The sequence below is a fragment of the Taurulus bubalis genome (assembly GCF_910589615.1).
Source record: "Taurulus bubalis genome assembly, chromosome: 5".
Classification (NCBI taxonomy): Eukaryota; Metazoa; Chordata; class Actinopteri; order Perciformes; family Cottidae; genus Taurulus; species Taurulus bubalis.
The window spans coordinates 14111553-14131733 of NC_136593.1; the positions used below are offsets into that span (position 1 = coordinate 14111553).

The window sequence follows — 20181 nt, forward strand, 5'->3', positions numbered from 1 at the left end:
CTTCCTCAAAATAAATCATGACATCATCGCTGAGCTGACACAGCCCCTCTTACTCGGCTGGATCGGCACTGTGCAGGCCTCAGCCTTCACCCAACGCGATCATGTGACATCTGTGCTCTGGGATCTTGTTGATTTGCATACAGAGCGAGGGAAGACCCGCCTCCTCCTCCTGTGCTGTGCAGGAAGACCCTGCATGTCTCCCTCTCCTCACCCCCTCTGGTGTGTTTGTGCTGATGCTGAAGCACGAATAGTCCTCCCTCCCCATCTCCCCTTCATCGGTCCCGCCCTCTCCTCCTCACTCACCAGAGACAGTGCACGGTATATAGCCTGCCTGCTGCTACCATGGAAACAGGTGTGGTTGTTTATGACAGCGAGAGGCCAGTTTGCAGGGAGATAGATAGGAAGAGAGAAACACAGAGGCAGGAAAAAATAGATTAAGAGCAAGATTTACTGACCAGGTCGATGTACCAGTGATTACATGTGGATGGAATAAAATCTCCCTCTTTTGAAGGTACAGTGTCTTATCTATTGCAGCAATGTTACTTCATTGATGTTCGTCTCGTAACAGAGAGACTGAGGTGAGATGCAGCGGCAGTGCGAAGTGGATGTACATGTGCAGTGTTCATGCATTAACCCCGCAGATCCTTCGCGGATAGTCCATCGTTCCTCATTACGATACATTTCCCATGTTCCTCTGCAGCGGGTTGTGAATGACCCCACTAATAGCCACAAGTTCAGAAGTTCAGAGCCACGCGGAGGAAAGAAGGAGAGACACAAAAAGAGAGAAAGAAACAAGGTTGCTCTATGCTGTGCTGGTGAGGGAGATGGACCATGGCTAATCTTAAAGACGTTGTATTATTTATTTAAAAAGCCGTGAAGCTAAAGCTGCACTCACAGTCGCAGCCCAGAGACTGGATTCTGCATTGATCTGCAAGCAACTACGGCAAAAGCTACGGCTTGTTACTTTTCTTCCTCTCCCTTTGCACGTTTCCCTCCAGTCCTGGCTGATCTCTCCGTGCTGGATGTGTTCTCAATATTTCCCAATGGTGATTAATCCTCTGATCGGCTGCAAGGAGCAGGATAGAAAGCTTCAGATTTCACAGACAGTGCTGCAGTTGCTCTCAGCCACACCAAAGAGTTTCTTCTAGTCTCTCTTTATCTTGCTACATCTTTCTTCCTCACTCCCTCTGTCTTTTAGTCTCTATATCTTTTTTTGTTTTTGTCAGTCTTTCTGTCTGTTCTGGACTCTTGTATCTAGTTCAGTTTTATTTGCAGCACAAAACTGAGAAAATAAGACATGCCAGCCTGGGTTTTGAGGTGTTTCTCCTCTGCATGTTTGTGTGCAGGACACCAAAATTGCCTCTCTGGAGCGCAACATTCGAGATCTGGAGGATGAGATTCAAATGCTGAAGGCGAACGGCTTACTGAACACAGAGGACAGAGAAGAGGAAATCAAACAGATGGAGGTCTACAAGAACCACTCTAAGTTTATGAAGACCAAGGTAGACACCGTCTGCACTATGCATGAAATACAGATCCTGTTATGTGGCTGAAAAACAAACATGACTGAGTCGTTTTGGATACATATAGAGCTGTGCAGATAGGAGAATGCTAAATTAAGCTGATGTGTCTCTGCTTTAGCATTTAGTGGCATCAGCAAAGTGCTTTGAGAGATGCTGCTCTGACATTTTTGTCTTTTCTTCTTTTTTTAAAGAGCTTAGTTTCAAGAATAGCAAAAAAGGGCTAAATCAGTGCATGCATTGGTATAATGAAATACTTATCATTTATTCCTTACGTATGTATACACAACTGTTATTATGCTGCCAACAGACAATTGTGACTTGCATTATGTTCAAAGAATGAAGTGCACGCCTGCCAAGTGATATATTCGTTATTATTAAACAGACTTTACCTGCTTTAGTTTTCAGATGAGTGTTTTAATCAGCTCACTCCCCATAAAGACATGATGACTTGTTGTGTTTTATTAGTTAGAGCTACACTGTCAACACACCAGCAGAGCTGCCGTAAATCTGAGATCATATCAAGTTGCATGTGTTGTTCTCTGAGGCTCATATGTCTCTCCTGAGCTTTGACTCTGTGTTTACATACCACTCCTCACATCAGTCGACCGCCGTATGCCAGCCACTGTTTTGTTATTCTATTTTTAGACTTCTTTTCATTAATCATGAATAGAGAGGATGTATAATACATGATGAATGCAGGGGAGTCAGTCCCAAATGCATTTTTAATGGGAAAATGTGTTGATGAAAATAGTGTAATAGCTGTACTGACTAGCTCGCTGTTGAGTAACAAAGAGGTTTCCCACACATTGTCGAACACTCACACACGCACACGCTATGATGGTATGACATGATAATACTCATGTAAATGGTTGTTTCACATGTCTGTAGATTGACCAGTTGAAGCAGGAGTTGTCAAAGAAGGAGTCGGAGCTGCTGGCTCTGCAGACAAAACTAGAGACTCTCAACAACCAAAACTCAGACTGCAAACAGCATATTGAGGTGCTAAAAGAGTCTCTCACTGCCAAGGAGCAACGTGCTGCCATCCTGCAAACGGAGGTAATGGGGGGAGAAAAAAAAATTAAATTGTTTGTTCACATACAGTAAATGAACCTAACAATACACTGCATCACAAACATTCTCTTACTCCAAGCCAAACTGAGCAAATAATAGGCTTGCCCTGAGCCCGAGGCTTATTACGACAAATCATATCAGCAATTTATTTACTTTGGGACTAACTTACTGTGACTCAGGGCACCACCAAAGAAACCTAATGTGCAGTGTACTGTCCCAGCACATCTAATACACATTGAAAATATCAAAAAGCTGCACTAATTACTGTGGAAGCATTACGTTAACTGTAATGCACAAACTGAAGATCATCACCACACTAATAAACACCTGCTCAGCAGCATGTGTTCCTTTACAATGGCATGTAGATTAAGTTTAATACTTCAAATATAATTTTATTGTAAGCAGACTCACTATAGGGCTGCCCGGCTTTGTCTATTAGTGGACTAATCGGTCGTTTTGGTCTTAGTCAACCAATATTTTTTTAATACTTTTTCATGCCGAATTACTCATTTCCAAGGAACTTATGAGCACATTGCTGATAACACAATACTAAAAGTAATGCTATTGTGTGATTCTCTGTGGAGAAGCTCAGTTTTAGTCCGCTGATTAAATCAACTAATCAAGTTGACAAAATCGCACGAGTGTTAGACAACTATGAATTTATTTGGTCAAGGACAGTCTCTTCACTACAGTGTGTGTTTTTGGCTGTCTGGCTTCAGGTGGATGCTCTACGTCTGCGTCTGGAGGAGAAAGAGTCCTTCCTGAACAAGAAAACCAAGCAGCTGCAGGACTTGACGGAGGAGAAGGGCACTCTCGCCGGAGAAATCAGGGACATGAAGGACATGCTGGAGGTCAAAGAAAGAAAGATCAATGTCCTGCAGAAGAAGGTGAGAATCAGAGTTGAAGAAAGCCTTGCCATTTCGGGTGTAAGAATACAAACTGAGGAAAATATTAAAATAATTCTCCAAACCATTCACTTACCACGTTATTGTTACATTATTTATCGGTTACACTGAACTGTAGAGAGCAGGCCAAGGTATATGTACTCCAGCTGTTCAGTTATTTGAAATGAACGATGAGCTTTCGTGAGACTCTTGTGTTCTGGACTAAACCAGTCACTCTGTGAAAATACAAAGCAGAGTGGTTACTCTCTCCATTTAGAGTGAGATAGTCTATGTTGCTCTCAGGGGGAAAGTGTCCATAGAAAGACAAGCTAGAAGATATTTCTGCCTCAGTGACTCTTGTATGTGTGTGTGTGCTATAAATACCCACAGAGTGTTACTCCCTCTCTCACCCTGACCTGCTCATCCATTCCCTTTGCTTCTTTTTCTCTCCTCTTGTTCTAGCACACATTCTCTCCCTCATCCATCCACTATCTGTTCATCTCTTGTGATTTGTAATTCTTTGATGTGGTGAATTATTTGGTTTTGTTTCTCTGCTCTGTCAATCACATAATTAAGCAATAAGGTACAAGAAGCAGTACTGTATTGTCAATAATGTACAGTTCAAGGGTGTTGTTAGGCCCGACGTGTATTGCTTTTATAATACGGTTACCTGCGACATTATAAATATTAAATAAATAGTAAGCTGCCTTTTAGCACAAAATAGTTGGAGCCACCAAACGTTGTGTATCGCATTTCAGTAGCCTAGAGAAAATAGTGCCGTATGTGTGGCGGTTGCATAGCAACATACGGGAGAGGCACACACACGAGAGAGAGAGAGAGAGAGAGAGTCTGAGATTTACTGACCAGGCTGGTTGAAAGCAGGGTGGAGGATGACCCTCAGTCACCGATGTAAAGAAGTGCTCTCACTGCTTCTCTGTCCGTCTTTTCTCCGTCACTTTATTCCCCCATGATGTTTAGAGAACTTGCCTCGCGTCGGGAAATTACCGACGGTAATTATCTCTCACTGGAAATCATCCAGATTTTGTGATTAGCTATCAAACCCTTTTCATTCCTCATCTTAGTTTCTGGTTTTACGCACTCCCTCCCCTCTAATCAGTCTGCTCTCAGAGCGTTATCTGCTCTGCTCTCCTGATTGTGAGCCGTATCAACGTTTGACTGTACAGCAGAAACAGGGACCACAAATACATTATTCATCGCTGCCATTCTCATCAAAAGTCATTCCCCCCAAAATATCAAAGTTTACATGAAACATGTTTGGTAACTTGTTAAGCTTGAAATGACAACTAACGGTCGCGCAAAATCTACCTTATTTATTATTATTAGTTATAGTTATTTTGAGTGCGCACTGATATGGAACGCTCTGGTAAATGTAAACAGGTGTACAGGACATTATGGCTCAATAAAGTACACCCTGTGACTCACTCTCAACCAATCAGAATGCTTGATTTCATCTACCCGTATTATAATATGAAATAATAGATTAATGCACATTTGAATGTCTATAAATAGTTGTGTTTTAGTCTTAATGCACAATTTCTACTTTCTCCCAGATGGCAATTTATATTCAGTTTTACTCTTTATTCTGCTTCTCAAACTCTTCTTAAAAGTCTGGCAGTTCTTGATGTATGTCTTGAAATGAAAAGGCTTCGTTGTAAAGCCCCAACACATTTCAGACTTTGAACATGACGTTTTCTGTAGTGGGTATTAATCATCAAAGACTTTCGTAATCTCCAAGACCAGCTATTAAACCAACTATTAAATACTACCCTGGTTTTTAGATCATGCTATTTACCTCTGCTTCTCTGCTTTATTCTCTCCCTTGTGCCACCCCACCATCCTCCCGGTCTCCTCCTCCTCCTCGCCGTGTCAGATTGAGAACCTGCAGGAGCAGCTGCGGGACAAAGACAAGCAGCTGGGGAACCTGAAGGACAGGGTCAAGTCTCTGCAGACTGACTCCAGCAACACAGACACTGCCCTGGCCACCCTGGAGGAGGCGCTATCAGAGAAGGTAGTATTGGACTGTAGCATCAGGATTAGCATGTAATGAGGGTTCACGGTTAGGTTGTGAGCAGCAGTTGGTTTCTTCCCCACTGACTAGAATTGGGTTGGATTTTTAGGGCCTGCAAAAAAGGCTAACTGTATTCTAAGCTAGGTTAGCTGGTTGCAGGTGGTAGCTTCATACTTGTGAACTCAGGGCTCTCAAGTGTCACGCATTGAGCGTGACTGTCACGCATTTCGGTCTTAAGTCACGCCCTCCCGCCACACATCGTATTTCTCACGCTGAAAACAAACTCTAGGCTATTTAATGTGCCGCAGCGCGCAAACATGACCTGGTCGCGCTGCCCTCACCATGGAGGAATCAAGCACGTCTCCCCCGAATCCCCTGCCAATCAATCCCCCCCCCCCCTGGCCGCGCTTCCGTCCGGAGGGGGAGAGAGAGAGATGTCACGCTTACCTGTCTTAAAAACTTGAGAGCCCTGTGAACTAATATGACTGGTATCAATCTTCTCCTCTAATTATCAACAAGAAAAGCCAAAAAGCATATTTCCCAAACATTTACTTTAAACCAAAGATTAAAGTAATAACCCTTAACATTTACGCCTACTCTAAAACTTAAGCTTTTGTTTATGACATTTCTCAAAACTTAAAGGTGCCACTTGAGAGTCTTACACTTTAGTCTTAAGTCGCTTGACAAATGTGTCTTATTGCTCACGCTCAGCCTAGACTCTTTGAACTCCTGAATTGTCTGTTTAAAGCATTCTTAAGTGTAACTCCTTTAATTATTTGTGTGTATGTGTGTGTGTGTTAGGAGAGGATTATAGAGCGTTTAAAGGACCAAAGGGAGAGGGAAGACAGAGAACGTCTGGATGAAGTGGAGTCATATAAGAAGGAGAACAAGGATCTAAAGGAGAAGGTCAACAGCCTGCAGATAGACTTAACAGAGAAAGAGGTCAGTGAGTATGTAGGGAGCAAAGAGATGTGTGTGTACGGGTGTGTCCACATGGCTGCATAGTGTACACATGCTGTGCCTTTATGTTGTTCTACTCTGCTGTTCTGTACAGTATATTATTTCAGCAGACTTTCATATGACATTTAAGCTGTGGCACTTTGGCCTAGTTAGACCTGGTTTGAACCTGTGCTAACTGTCTGTCCACCTGCAGTCCAGTTTCATCGATTTAAAGGAACACGCTTCATCGATGGCATCCTCTGGCCTCAAGAGGGATTCAAAGCTCAAGTCACTAGAAATCGCCATTGAGCAGAAAAAAGAGGAGTGCAGTAAGTTGGAGACGCAGTTGCAGAAGGTAAGTGTGCATTTCACAGTGCAGGCTAATGTGTCGATTTGATTTAATGAAACATGCGATTACTCATATTTAGCCTAGATCTATATTTTGCATTTAGATGCAAATAATTCACAGATTACCAATCAATTATTTTGATGTCAGTCCCTAGTTTTTTTCCACAACAGTTACATAGTTCTCAACACAGATATCTTACATGTCCACAGTCATCCTTCCTTTTTGTAATACTGGAATAGCTTTATCATTCTGTCAACATTGGCATTGCAGTTAAGGAGAGGACAAATCTGCAGTCATCATTCAGGGCTAAAAAACAACTCAACAGTTCAGTAAAGCTCATCAGTAAACATCATACTACGGCAGTTTATCATAGCAAATACATGTTCTTTCAAATGTACAGCTGTTTGCAATACAATCTTACTACAAGGTCCCTATAGTCGCTTTATTTGAGCTTTTTATTGTATCACATAAGCTACATCTGAAACCAACGTCTAAAGTTACATTTTGCAACTCCACCTGCTGAGAAATACCATGTGATATGATCAAAAGCTCCAGAACAGAAGCTACATGGCTGCTGTGGTACATTTGTTTTGCCAAATACTGTTTCCAAGGTTAGAAATTAATTTTAGGTCTCAAATAAAAAATGTTTTTTATTGTTCTTATTAATAGTGTTTTATAATGTTCCCATTTGGTTTGGTGAGGGCACAGGCATTTAACAGGACAGAGGCATATTACACAAAAAGACTGAATGCACTCATACAAGGAACATAGACTCCATAATTAAAATCCCACATACATCTATTCCAAAATGCAGAGAAAATGTATCAAGATCTCTGGCTTTGGTATTTAATATATCAAAATGGGCTGACATTGTGTTATTTTCATGAAGGATCATTTTGAATGACTAATCCAAAATGTTTCAACTTAACATACTTTATGTATATATAACAAGGTGACACCTGTAACCCCTCATTAAGGTAATTCCTGTTCTGTGAATATCACTGTTATCTGGACTGAACCAGAAACCTGAACTTGCCTTATATAAAACATAGTTAATTAGGCTAATGGCTACCATCATGCTTCTTCTCCTTTAACGAGCTGCACTGCTTTGACAGGCCGCTGCAGGGGACAGAGTCCATTAAGTACCCTCCCTCGCCTCCTCCTACTCCATAATCCACAGACTATAACTGTGTCTGTTGCTCTGCATTTGTCCGTGATGTGTTGCCCTTAACCTGTAACAACATGTGCTGTACTGAGTCTATGTCACTGCTCTGTCAAACATGTATTGTAACATGTCTGATCCTGCTGTTCTCTCCTCTGGCTCAGACTAAATCCTAACACTTACTCTCCCGCCCTACTCCCTTCCTCAACCCCTCCGTTTGCAATGTAGCAAGCTGAGCAGCTATTCAGTCACATGAACAATCCTGTAAGTCCTTCTCTTGAGCTCTCTGAGGCACATATTGAAAGCATGAGGACCACTGATAACTTCTTTGAAACATGCTATATGGTGATCATGCCAGCCTTAAGAATAGGTTCTGCTTTACCCACTGAGACACCCAGATGCATGTTGATCATCGCACTGATATAATGAGCTTTATACTGCACTCCTGTGCAACGTACTCATTCTGCAACTATTTGTGTTTGTGAGACTGGTGCAACATATGCAATATTTAAAGTTCACTTCATTTGGTCAGTTGGAATTATACATTATATCTCATTAGTGTCTTCTAATTGTGGCTCTGTACTTGGTTTATCTGTGATTATTTTGTTTAAATACAGTGTGATTTTCTTAATCTTGCACATAAGAGAAAAAAGGCTCTAAACACTTTTGTCTAATGAAAGAATATTAAGGCGAAGTCACAAGACCTTTATCATATTTGAGAGCAGGATATCTAAGAGCCAAAATCCATATTAAGCATCAATTTCTTCACAAAGGCTCCTCCGATGTTGTATGTAATGTAAGTCAAAGCACCAGGCCTGATGGGGTTCACGTCTGGTTAATCCTTTGACACATACAACCCTGTATTGAACTGTGAAGCCAAACTTTCCCCATCTTTTCCATTTGTTACAGACGGATGGTATATAATGACTTTATAATTAATTGTGTTGAGGTACTTTGATTTTTGTCTTTTAAAAAATCAGATTCTGTATATTTTGGAATTCCCCAAAACATCCAATTCAAGCTTTAAATTGTTTCGAGGGATGCGTTGACACTGACATTTGGTATGTTCTCACTTATACTACTGTGGAGTTTAGTAAAATTGAAGTTACAAAAAAGGTTAAGCTTCAATTATCCTGCGGTAGTTTATTATATATATATAAGTATACAATATGTCACAGAAACAGAGGATAAATCAATACAGAAACAAATCAAAAAAATCTAATAATGAAAAATACAAAAGCCATTAAAAGTGCAGTACCTACAACCCTGAAACGCTTCATTAAAACCTCAGCTTTAGCATAATTCTCTCATCAAAGTCCACATTGATACCTACAGGCTGACTAGAGTCTAATTTAAATGTCCAAGAAAGTTATTTTGTATATACTTCCACATGTATTAGTGGATATAAAATAACTTGATGCATATTTTACAATTTGAATAATTGAGAAAATCTTCCACCATCCTAACGTCGTTCCTCATGCTTAAAATATGAGACTTACCGTTAGCCGACAGATTAACTTGGTCCCTGTTGCTTCTGTTTCTCCATTCTTTTGACTGAAAATTACTGTGAAAGACTGTGCAGCTTCGTTGGGTTTGCATGACATAGTCGACCTTGTTGCATGTTGTAACTGTCAGTGTTACCACGCTTTTCTCTCGTCTCAGTGTGGTGCGGTTAGCTGAGGTATCAGTCGTGGTTGGAGATCACTGCAGTGTTTTGGTGGATGCTCTCTGGCTCTGTACAACTCTTGCACTTTTGTGACATGTGTGGCTGCATATTGTCTCAAAGGTGATGTGTACCACTGTATTGTACTTCATAGAGAGTTACAAACTGTTGCAGTAATGGTGAAACTAGTCCATATTGATCAATCAGTAAAGCTCTAGTTAGTTTGACAGATAGCCAAAGAGACAGGTTCAGGATTTAGCATTTCACTGCCACTGATTTGTTACTATTTTCCGATCGTTAAAATGCTGCAGAAACACAAGACGCACAGATACACAGTCCTGCATTCTGCATTCTGCACACTCACCAAGTGTGCAAAGTGAGTCTCAGAAGGCTGTTAAATGGAACTAAATAATAACTCTGTTAAAGCTAATGAGCCAGCACCAGTAATGATGCCCTTGTTCACAACATTTTACTTATTCATTCAGAAAGAGAGAGAGAGAGAGAGAGAGAGAGAGAGAGAGAGAGAGAGAGAGAGAGAGAGAGAGAGAGCAACGGGAGTGGATAATATAAGACAGTGGTGGACTGCTGTGTACTGTATGTATCTCTATTCCTTGGGCAGTAAAACATTCTGTGCTGTACTGCATGGTTGTGTTACTGTTATCATGTTAATTGAGTGTATCTTCGGGTGTGTGTATGTGTGCATGTGTGTTTGTTTTTATCTTTCCCTGGCACGTGGATGCAGAAGGCCCACGAGGTGGAGCAGCACTCTGGCCCCAGAGGGAACCCAGACTACGTGGACCGAGTGAAGCTGCTGGAGAAGGAGGTGAGCTACTACAAGGATGAGGTCAACAAGGCTCAGGCGGAGGTGGAAAGACTCCTGGACATCCTGCGAGAGGTTGAGACTGAGAAGAATGACAAGGATAAGAAGATTGCTGAGTTGGAAAGGTAAATAAATCTGACTGTCTCGACTTAATTTATTGAAGTATTCAAAGACATCTTAAAGTAAATCTTCCACCACAAAATTACCATTTGTACATCAGTTACTCACCATGTGTTACCTTGAATTCTTGAAGAAAACTTCAAAAAGTCTGAATTTAAGTAAATTGAGGGCCTAGTTTTACAATAGCAAAACTATATCAAAACATCAGTTTACAAACTCTCGCATTACTCCTGCAGTATAATCCAAGACTCATTTATCCAGTCATATGATCACATACCTTCCAAACACAGGATTAGTGTTATACTAATTATAAACTCATACTCGTACTATAATGAGTATATGTGTATGCTATTTCAGCATTTGTCCAAAAATAATTACAATATGTGCATTCAAGCTTGATAGGAAGAAGTGCTGTTGTTGTCACTCTGTTCTTCCCAGCTCCGAATCAAGAGATACAATACTGCAAACGATATACAACAAACAAGACACAGCAAAGAGAGAGACCCACACTCAAAAAGGAAACAAAAGACAAACAAATCCTATATGTAGTGTGTAAATGCTCTTTTTCCATCACTAATACATGTTTTTTAAGGGAAAAACTAGTGCTGTGTTGTGTGCTATGGACATACAGAGAGTTTGGGTTTCATCTGCTTAGCTTTTTTGATTTGGTCACTGAGATTTCTGCCTTTCTGTGAGCTGACAAAAGTCAAATAGTAAACAGCTCTTCGACAACTTTAAAGTGCCCTGTTCTATGTTCTCCTTGTTCTAAATGATCTTCTTTGTGTTTTTGTATCCATGTACTGTCATTTTCCTGTTGGTATATACGAGTGTGACATCATAAGTTTGTGTCAGCACAGTGTCTTGCACTGGGTCCAGTCCCTGAAAGTAATAATATACTCAGAAATACATGAATACATCTTTCCTTGGATGCATGTTGAGATACACACAGAAGGCTCTCTGTTAAAGTGTTGATGCTTTGTTAGATATGATATTAGAACACAAAGTGCCTCTATGTCATCCCCTTAATTAATGGAAGAGAACAGACTGATTTAAGTTAATGGAGCCATGAATAAAGCTCACCTCTCTGTTCGGTCAAGAGTCTCTTCACTGGATGCAGACCACCATCATTATCCTATACTTGAATTTAAACTGATGAGACAAAGATGTGATAAACTGCATGAGAACGACACATGAGTCCTGTCAGCCAATGACGGCCCCTCGTCCCTGTCACTTTAAGACTCACAAAACCAGTTCTGTTGTTCCTGCCTAGCTAGTGGTAGGGGCCATTTCATTTCTCTGTCATGCTAATTTATTGGTCGCGTTTGATTAATTGAATATTCTTGTCTTTTTTTTGCCATCTTTACCCATTTTGTTCCTGTCCCTTTCCCTGTTTCTATCTTCTGTTTCATGCCCATCTATCTCTCTCCTCACCGTCCGCCATTGATCATTTTCAACTTTGGTCTCAAACCTCCTTTTTCTTCTCCTTTCTCAAATCCGATTTTGTTTTTTGAAATCTCTTCTCCATCACGTACATGCAATTCCTCCTCTTTTCCATTGTGCCCCCCTGAAACCAGCCCCCCTTCCTCTGCCCCTCGCCCCACCCCTCGTCCCGGTGGCAGAGCTCCCCCTGACCCGCTCCCTTCTGTGTCCGCTGCCCCCCAGCAGATAGGGGGCATGGTGTGGGATTTCCTGGGAAAGTGAGTGCTCTGCCCTGGCACTTCAGCTCGGCTGTTTGGTTAAAGTCTCCAACTGCGACTGTTGCAACAGCATCTGGTTTCCTCTGTGCGCCTGGGTCTGCCTGCTGTCCAACGGATCTCATATCTTTGTATCAGAGTGACGGGCTCTTTCTTTTAGTCTGCATTGCTGTCCCCGTACACATGATTCAAAGATCCCTGGATTCATGTTTGCTTTTATTTCTGTCGCATGTGTTTGCTCAGTGGAATGTGAATGTGCTATGAATGGTCATAGATCAGTCTGTGTGAGAGAGTTCATAGTGCCTGTTTATGGTTTCAAACTGCATGTGGCAACCAGCATTAAAGGCCATCTATATCTGCACTGATGATAGACTGGGAAATTATGTCAACAAAGATGTTGTTGCATGACAAATCACATTACAGCAAATTATCACATCATGAAGTGTTAATAATTGCACAAATGTGGCCCAAATACTTTGTCTTAATGATGAAAGTTAATTATAAAGTTTGAGGTTTGTACCCCAGCCAGCTCACAAGTAAAAAATGTATAAGAATATATGTCCCATATATATGTTCATATATCCTGTGGTGTTGGTTTTGATTCCAATTAACAGTAGACGTTATTTCACCCTGGGGTTTCCTGGGGGCTTTTGTGGCCTGTTTCTGTTATGACGCATGGTAAAGTCGCACAATAAAACCAATCAAACCAAGGATTCAGCAAACTAGCAACCAAATGTCACACGTTACACTGTACATCTTCACAGTTGTAACTGAAAGCCCCGCTCAAAATTTGCACTTGTATATAGATTTGTAATACTCAGTAATACTATAAATACTGCTCTAGTACTGCTCCCAGCTGCTCTAGCTTTTTTCCCAACCATTTTATTTGACTATATTGTACTTCTTGTCACTCAGTGTCCTTTGTTTAACTATAATAGAGCACATATGCACACTAAAACACTTGCAGAGACACATGCACATTTTTTTTGTGTTTTTGTGGTGATGGCTGTTTGAAGTTTCTGTCCTTAAAGCTGAGTCGTCCTCCTGCCATGAGCACACTTCCCCTGCTCATTCCATCCACCCATCTGCCCACCTCTACCCACGTTACCCTCTTCCTCTGTAATTCTAACCCTCTTATCCTTCCAGTAGCATCACCCGACAGCCCCTCTTTCTTCTAGAGGTCTTTCCCGGTGCCCACCTTCCTGCTCTCCCTCCTAACCGGCCCCATCCCTAGCTTGCTCTACCACATACTAAGACAAATGATCAGTTGCCTGCATGAATAGAGCTGCTGTGCTCCAGGTCTACACGCGCTCTGTGAGTGAGGTGCTGTAGTAGGTAGGATCTGGACTGTACCTTGATCTTGAAATGTGTCAGTCCAGTCGGGTCTCTTTTGTCTGGACAATCCTGCATACATAACTAATTCTCAGCTAACACCTTCTCTCGGTCAAACCACTGTTGCCTTCCCCTCCTTTTGCTCGGCACTCAGACCTGTCCTCTTCCCTTCTTCTTTTGCCTGTCTGACTGCATGTCTGCCACTCCCAGGCTTGGCAGCAGATGCACATGGTTCTGTTTTCAGAGAAGGTGCATCCTGCATTTGCTGTGTCAGGCTGCACAGCAGCGACTGTCACAGGTGCCTCTGTGATCTCCCATGTTGTTTTACATCGAACACACTGTGATCTCCTCTGGGTCCTCTGTATTGTTTTATTTTTTGTGGTTAATTCTTTATGTTCTGGTTCTAATGTCTCTTTTTTTTACTTTTTCCTTTGTGTGCTTTCGTTTGCTGCTTCCAATGTCTCCTCCACTTGTCCCGTCATCCCCTTCTCTTCTATCTCTTACTCTCCCCATCTGCAGTCTAGCTCCCAGGTAAGTAAAGCCCCTCCCTCCCCATCAAGCTCCAATCTCTGTCCATATCCATCCTAACTCCGGTGCTTAAGCCTGTCATCTCAGCAATGTCATGTTGACATGAAGCTCTCAATTCATCTGTGATGCTCATGTCTTTTTGCTGTCCTGGGGATCTCACTCATAATTGGTACCATTTTGAAACAAGATTGATTCAAAATGCACCTGACATGATCATCCATTACGCTGTTCTTTTTGTTTTATTCATGTTACTTGTCGTAATATATAAGAATATATTGTACCCTACTCACACATATACTTAATACATATGGGACACTATTGCCTCAAGTATGTATTTTGCATTTCTTAAAAGATAAATACGACAGCAACTACAGAATGGAAATCAGAAAAATTATTGGCATGAAAATGCTAAATTTGTGTGGTTTTACAGACAAGGAGGCAAAGACCTGACAAAGAAGGGTCCGAACATCAAACTGGGACCACAAGGGGACAAGAAAGGCTTAGGACAAGACCCTCGTAAAGATGGCTCCATGGACAGTGGCCACCACGTAAAGGTGCAGATTTACTTTTGTGAAATACACCAGTTTATTATAACCCTCATGAAGGTAGGATTTATTGTTGGACTGTGTTAGATTGCCTTAGTCTTGGCTGAGTGTATGTATTAGTGATATATGGTTTAATACCTTTGTTACTGAAGCACGTGTCTCTGCGTGTTTTATTTACACATTTGGTGTGTGTTCCCATCTAATGCAGTTGGAGGAGCTGATGAACACACTCGAAAGGACGAGGCAGGAGCTGGATTCCACCAAGCAGCGTCTCTCCTCCACACAGCAGTCGCTGCAAGAGAGAGACGGCCACCTCACCAACATGAGACAGGAGCGCAGGAAACAGCTGGAGGAGATACTGGAGATGAAGTTAGTGTCATCATTTGATGTCAACCTCACAAAGACAGCCCATTATTCTACTTCTCTTGGTGTGTTTCTGGCAAAGGCACGGATTCATTTCCTGTCTGGAAACTGCAATTCTTTCTACCAAACTACCAAAATGATATTTTAAATGTACTTGAGCGAATGTGGTTCAGTGGTAGAGCAGTCTCTTTGGCCAAAAAATAGTCCCATACATAAACATATCCCACACAAAAAAAAAAACCTCTTTATATGGATTAAACAGACCAGCTGTTTAGGCTTTAAGCTCAGCTAACGAGCTACTGGCTGTAACTTTGCATTAAAAAGACAGACATTAACGCTGTAATAATCTTCTCATCTAAGCAAGAAAGAAAGTAAGTGTATGAATGTCTAACTACTCTACTCCTTTGAATCTCAGGCTACATTTGTCACGCTCAATTTTCACGCTTTGTAGTGAGACAAATATTACGCTGTCATTAACAGGAGTACAACGCGATTAGATTTCTTAGTGACTTGACTTGTCATTCATTGATCATCCTCTGACTGACTGAATCTGGATCATAAGTGGTTGTACTTGCAGCTGACATGCATGCAGTTACATTGAATTTATAGTATTTTGGTTGAAAGAGTGTAATGGGATGTCTCACCGATATACCATTTATTTATTGTGCTTTCTGTTTTTTATACTGTATGTTCTGATCCATAATGTTTTTGTTCTGCAGGCAACAAGCTCTGCTGGCAGCCATCAGTGAGAAGGATGCTAATATTGCACTGCTGGAACTGTCTGCATCCAATAAAAAGAAGACTCAGGAGGAGGTGCTGTCTCTCAAGAGGGAGCGGGACAAACTGATGCACCAGCTCAAACAACACGTTAGTACTGCAGCACAATGTCAAGGAAAATGATGTCTGCACTGTAGCTGGTTGCCATGGCAACATTAATAACAAATACAAATCTAGCTGCACAAGGCAACTAGACATTTTTTTTCCCATTTCATCTACAGGGGGCGGTGCACTTGCATGAAATTGCTAGTTTAGTTTTTTCCCAAATGTGTCTCATTATGCTTTATCAGAGCTGAGGCAGGTCAAGTCTCCACTCATTTAACACAGGTCCAAGTCAAGTTACAAGTTCTCATTTGCACATTGCAAGTCATTTGCCACTCTTTTCTGGCCATTAACATGATATCAGCCCTGATCGATTCCTATCAAAGCTCTGTTCATGTGCTTGGCTGCGGTCAAATCCATCCAGTGCATAGGCCTAATAATATAATATTTAAGGTGTGTTCACAAGGTCCAAACTTGAGTCTTAAATGTTTTTGCTTTCAAGCCTCAATTCATGTCAGGTCTTCAAGGAGTCAAGTCTCAAGTAAGTAAAGTCTCGCAGCAGTCAAGTCCAAGTCAAATCTCAAGTCTTTGACTTGAGTCTAATTCGAAATCAAACCCCCAGGTCTTTAGCTCGAGTATGATTTGTACACCAGGAATTCAGGCAGCGACAACATGGCCTCCTTGTGTCTCCTCTATAAGGTGCCCTATGTTTCCTTAATAAATAAAATAAATGTGACTGTTAAGCCCCCATTAAACATGCTGCTAATTGTTATTCAATTTAATTAACATGACATAACATGTGTAGCTGCTTTTGTAAATATTTCATACTAATACTCAACATGAAATGAAATAACTTTGAAGTAAGAAACACAGAGGTAGTTATACAATTGATTCTCATAAATCATAACAATCTATACATACAATAATGGTAAGTAAGTAAATTGTATAAAAATATAAAAGTGGTTAAATGTAGACCCACATCAAAACGAACTGATAGACACTCGACAAGACTGATTTTCACTTTGTTGTCACAAGTTTGATGAGAAAATTGTCTATATGGTAAATAGTAAACTATTAATAATGAACCCCCTTTAAATTACAACTTGTCTTTTTTTTAACAATATAATTGTTGTACCAGTAAGACATGTGAGCGTCTGAGGGGCAGGGAGGTGGATTTTGTTACCTTTGGACAGGGTACACCTGGCTGTCTCCCATTGTTGTCAGTCTTTATGCTAAGCTAAGATAAGCTAATTGGCTGCTGACTGTAGCTTCGTATTTAGTGTATAGATGGGAGAATGGTATCAATCTTCTTATTAAATAGTTACTCATTGTATTTCCCAAAATATCTAAATCACAAAGACCTTAAAAATGACTATAAAGATGAAAATTCATCAGCTGAAGTCGGAGAAAAGAAAGGAACATATGAAGCCTCAGTGTTAGTGGCATGGTTATTTCACTGGATTGTATTACTTTGTAAGGTGTTCTCGTTTTTATGTCAATCCACATATACTGAAAATATGTGCTTTGTTCAGTCATGAACTCATTTGATGTTCTTTGGGAGGGAATAATGTTCTTTTTATTAACAGCTGCTGATCATCTTGCACTAACCAGTTTCATCCTTCTACAGACACAAAGCAGAATGAAGCTGATAGCTGACAACTACGAAGATGAGCAATATCATCCACACGGTCCTCACCACCCTCCGACTCAGCCTCCGCACGCTCAGCCTCAGCCCCAGCCGCAGTACCCCCACGCTCCTCATGCTCCTCACGCTCCTCACGCTCCCCACGCTCTTAACGCTCCTCATGCTCCTCATGCTCCTCATGCTCCCCACGCTCCTCACGCTCCTCACGCTCCCCATGCTCCTCACGCTCCTAACGCTCCTCATGCTCCCCACGCTCCTCACGCTCCTAACGCTCCTCACGCTCCTCATGCTCCTCATGCTCCTAATGCTCCTCATGCTCCTCACGCTGCCCAGACTCTTCACGCTACTCACACCCAGCAGACTCCATATCCACACTCCATGCATCCGCAACACCCACAGGCCCCCCAACAGCATCCGCAGCAGCCACAACCCCAGTACCCTCACCCACCTCATCCACAGCACCCTCAGCAGCACGCTCAGCACCCCCAACCACCTCCCCAGCATCAACAGCACCCACGTACCCCACAGCCCCAACACCCTCACCAACAGCACCCACAGCATCCTCCACAGCACCCACACGGACACCCTCCTCCGCAGCAGCACCCTCACCCTCAGCACCCACATGGCCCTCCACAACAAGGACCCCACCCCCAGCATCCACATCCCCAGCACCCTCAACACCCTCAGCACCCGCACCACGCCCAGCATCCACGTCACCCATCGCCCCATCATCGTGGAGGGCCGGTCCGAGGACCCCCACATGCTGGTCACCGCCCTGCCCCGGACCAGGTTAGATGTCATGTGTGTAATCATTTTGAAGACTGCCATCAAAGTACAACCCTGAAAAACCGTTGCCAAAAGCAGAACAGCAACTACTTAGCATATTCATAGATTCTCTGATGCTTACTTTTACTTGTAAACATTTAAAATGTTCATCTTTCTATCAAACCGCCTGCTGTTTTCGGATCAGCATTTACTCCAGTTTCTGTGTACTTTCTTCTCTTCATGCATATCACTGATGTTGGCCTGTCACATTGACATTAACAGGATGACGACGAGGGCATTTGGGCATAATCCTTGCTGTGACAACCAAAGCTCTAATATTGTTTTGAGGGGTGAGATATGTTCAAGATTTTCCCACTTTATGATTGTCAGTGTCCCCTGTGTCTGCTATATTTCATAGCAGAAGAAATAGTTGTGTGACATCTGGAGTTTTGTGTTTTGTTATCTTTCACATTCAGAAGATTCAGTCACTACTGGAGGAGCACAGCCATGCCATCACGTTGAAACACTACCCGACCAAACATTTATTACCTCCACTCAATAAACGCTCAGCAATGGGACCTTTGTTTACTTACCGGGGAAGAGGAGGGGGCACTCAGGTGTGCAGGTCATGCGGGGAGACTGACAGCTTTACAGGTAATTTCAATTTTTTTATTTCATCATATATAATAGCACACATAATTATAGCATTTGTTGAAAATACATTTCCAAACATTTCTGCTCAAGGTGACCTGGAATTTCTTCTTTGTGCGAACAAGAGCAGATGTCATCTACTTCCTCAGCACAGGAACTCAGATACAGAACTGAATTGGAAGGAAATAGACAGATGTTGATGCCGATGGAGAGACAGATGTGCTGTGTGTCACATCTCCTTAGGCCAACAATGCCCTCTTGATCTTCCCAGCAGAGATCCAGCCCAGTATTGGTTTCTCATCCATCTTCCTGAGGTTGACCCAAGATCATGGTTGTCTCGCTGTCTGTTGCACCTGCCTGCCTGACTCCTCTGGCTCCGGTTGGCTACCCCACCTGACTCTTTCATAGTTTCTTGATCCTCACTGCCCTGCTAACCCACCTGGTGACATCTGACCCCTCTACCTGGCTATCATGACCCTCATGACTCTTCTGTAGTTTTAATCATCTGGTCATGTTGATGAGCTATTTCACTCTTATTTTATCGTAACACCTGAAATCAGCATTTCTAAAAGAAAGTGTTTTTATTTTTTTTATTTCTTGTGTGCTGACTAATAATCCGCCTTTAGCCTTGCCTGCAGCATCGGTGGTTTCCTCTGCTGCACGAGCTCCTGGGTTTTTTCTAGCCTCAAGGCTCTGGTTGCTATCCATCTTTCTCTTCATGTTACCTCATTTTAATCAAAAGTAGTCAAAAAATCAATCTATGCAGATGTCAGTCTAGAGTGAATACATTCTCAAATTTATCAATCAAAGTGTAATTAACCATCCAATCAGAGTGGCCAAGAGAGCGGTCAGAAACTACTCATCAGTCAGATTATTTTTAAGTTTCTGAGACTATGCACCTATGCACCTCCTCCGTGTTGCAGGAATTTTTACTAATGGTGCTTCTGCTGGTGCTTAAACTAAATGGTGTCAGAAGACCTGGTCAAGAACATCTTTTAGTCATTTTACAGGAGAGGGACTTGATCCCACAATGGGCTTCACAAACAACTGTAAAAAGAGCTTTGTACATACGATTTGACCGTTTTGTGAGCAACAATCACTTCAAGACCCACAGGGAGGAGATTTCCCTCTAGGAATACTGTTACTATACATACATCATAGTCTAGGAAGTGGAGGATGTTCAATAGATGTTATCCCTGTAGGTCTATTTGTACTATTGACAGCCCAGTCTCTGACCTACAGTATGCTCCTGCTCCCCTCTCCCTTCTAATTCTCCTCT

The 20181-nt window shown here is 42.0% G+C and overlaps 1 protein-coding gene across 1 annotated transcript in view; it reads left to right on the forward strand.

The window, feature by feature from the left end:
- erc2 (ELKS/RAB6-interacting/CAST family member 2) overlaps positions 1–18560 on the forward strand; it is a gene marked incomplete at both ends in the record, with an annotated part of 30853 nt that extends 12293 nt beyond the window's left edge. Inside the window, 14 exons of the mRNA XM_079218978.1 lie at positions 1347–1502; positions 2412–2579; positions 3314–3481; positions 5370–5507; positions 6309–6449; positions 6661–6801; positions 10363–10565; positions 12135–12257; positions 14545–14668; positions 14868–15028; positions 15742–15889; positions 17469–17612; positions 17844–18275; positions 18534–18560. Coding sequence (XP_079075104.1) covers positions 1347–1502; positions 2412–2579; positions 3314–3481; positions 5370–5507; positions 6309–6449; positions 6661–6801; positions 10363–10565; positions 12135–12257; positions 14545–14668; positions 14868–15028; positions 15742–15889; positions 17469–17612; positions 17844–18275; positions 18534–18560 — 2274 coding nt within the window. The remainder of the gene's footprint in view (positions 1–1346; positions 1503–2411; positions 2580–3313; positions 3482–5369; positions 5508–6308; positions 6450–6660; positions 6802–10362; positions 10566–12134; positions 12258–14544; positions 14669–14867; positions 15029–15741; positions 15890–17468; positions 17613–17843; positions 18276–18533) is intronic.
- Positions 18561–20181: the final 1621 nt, after the last annotated feature.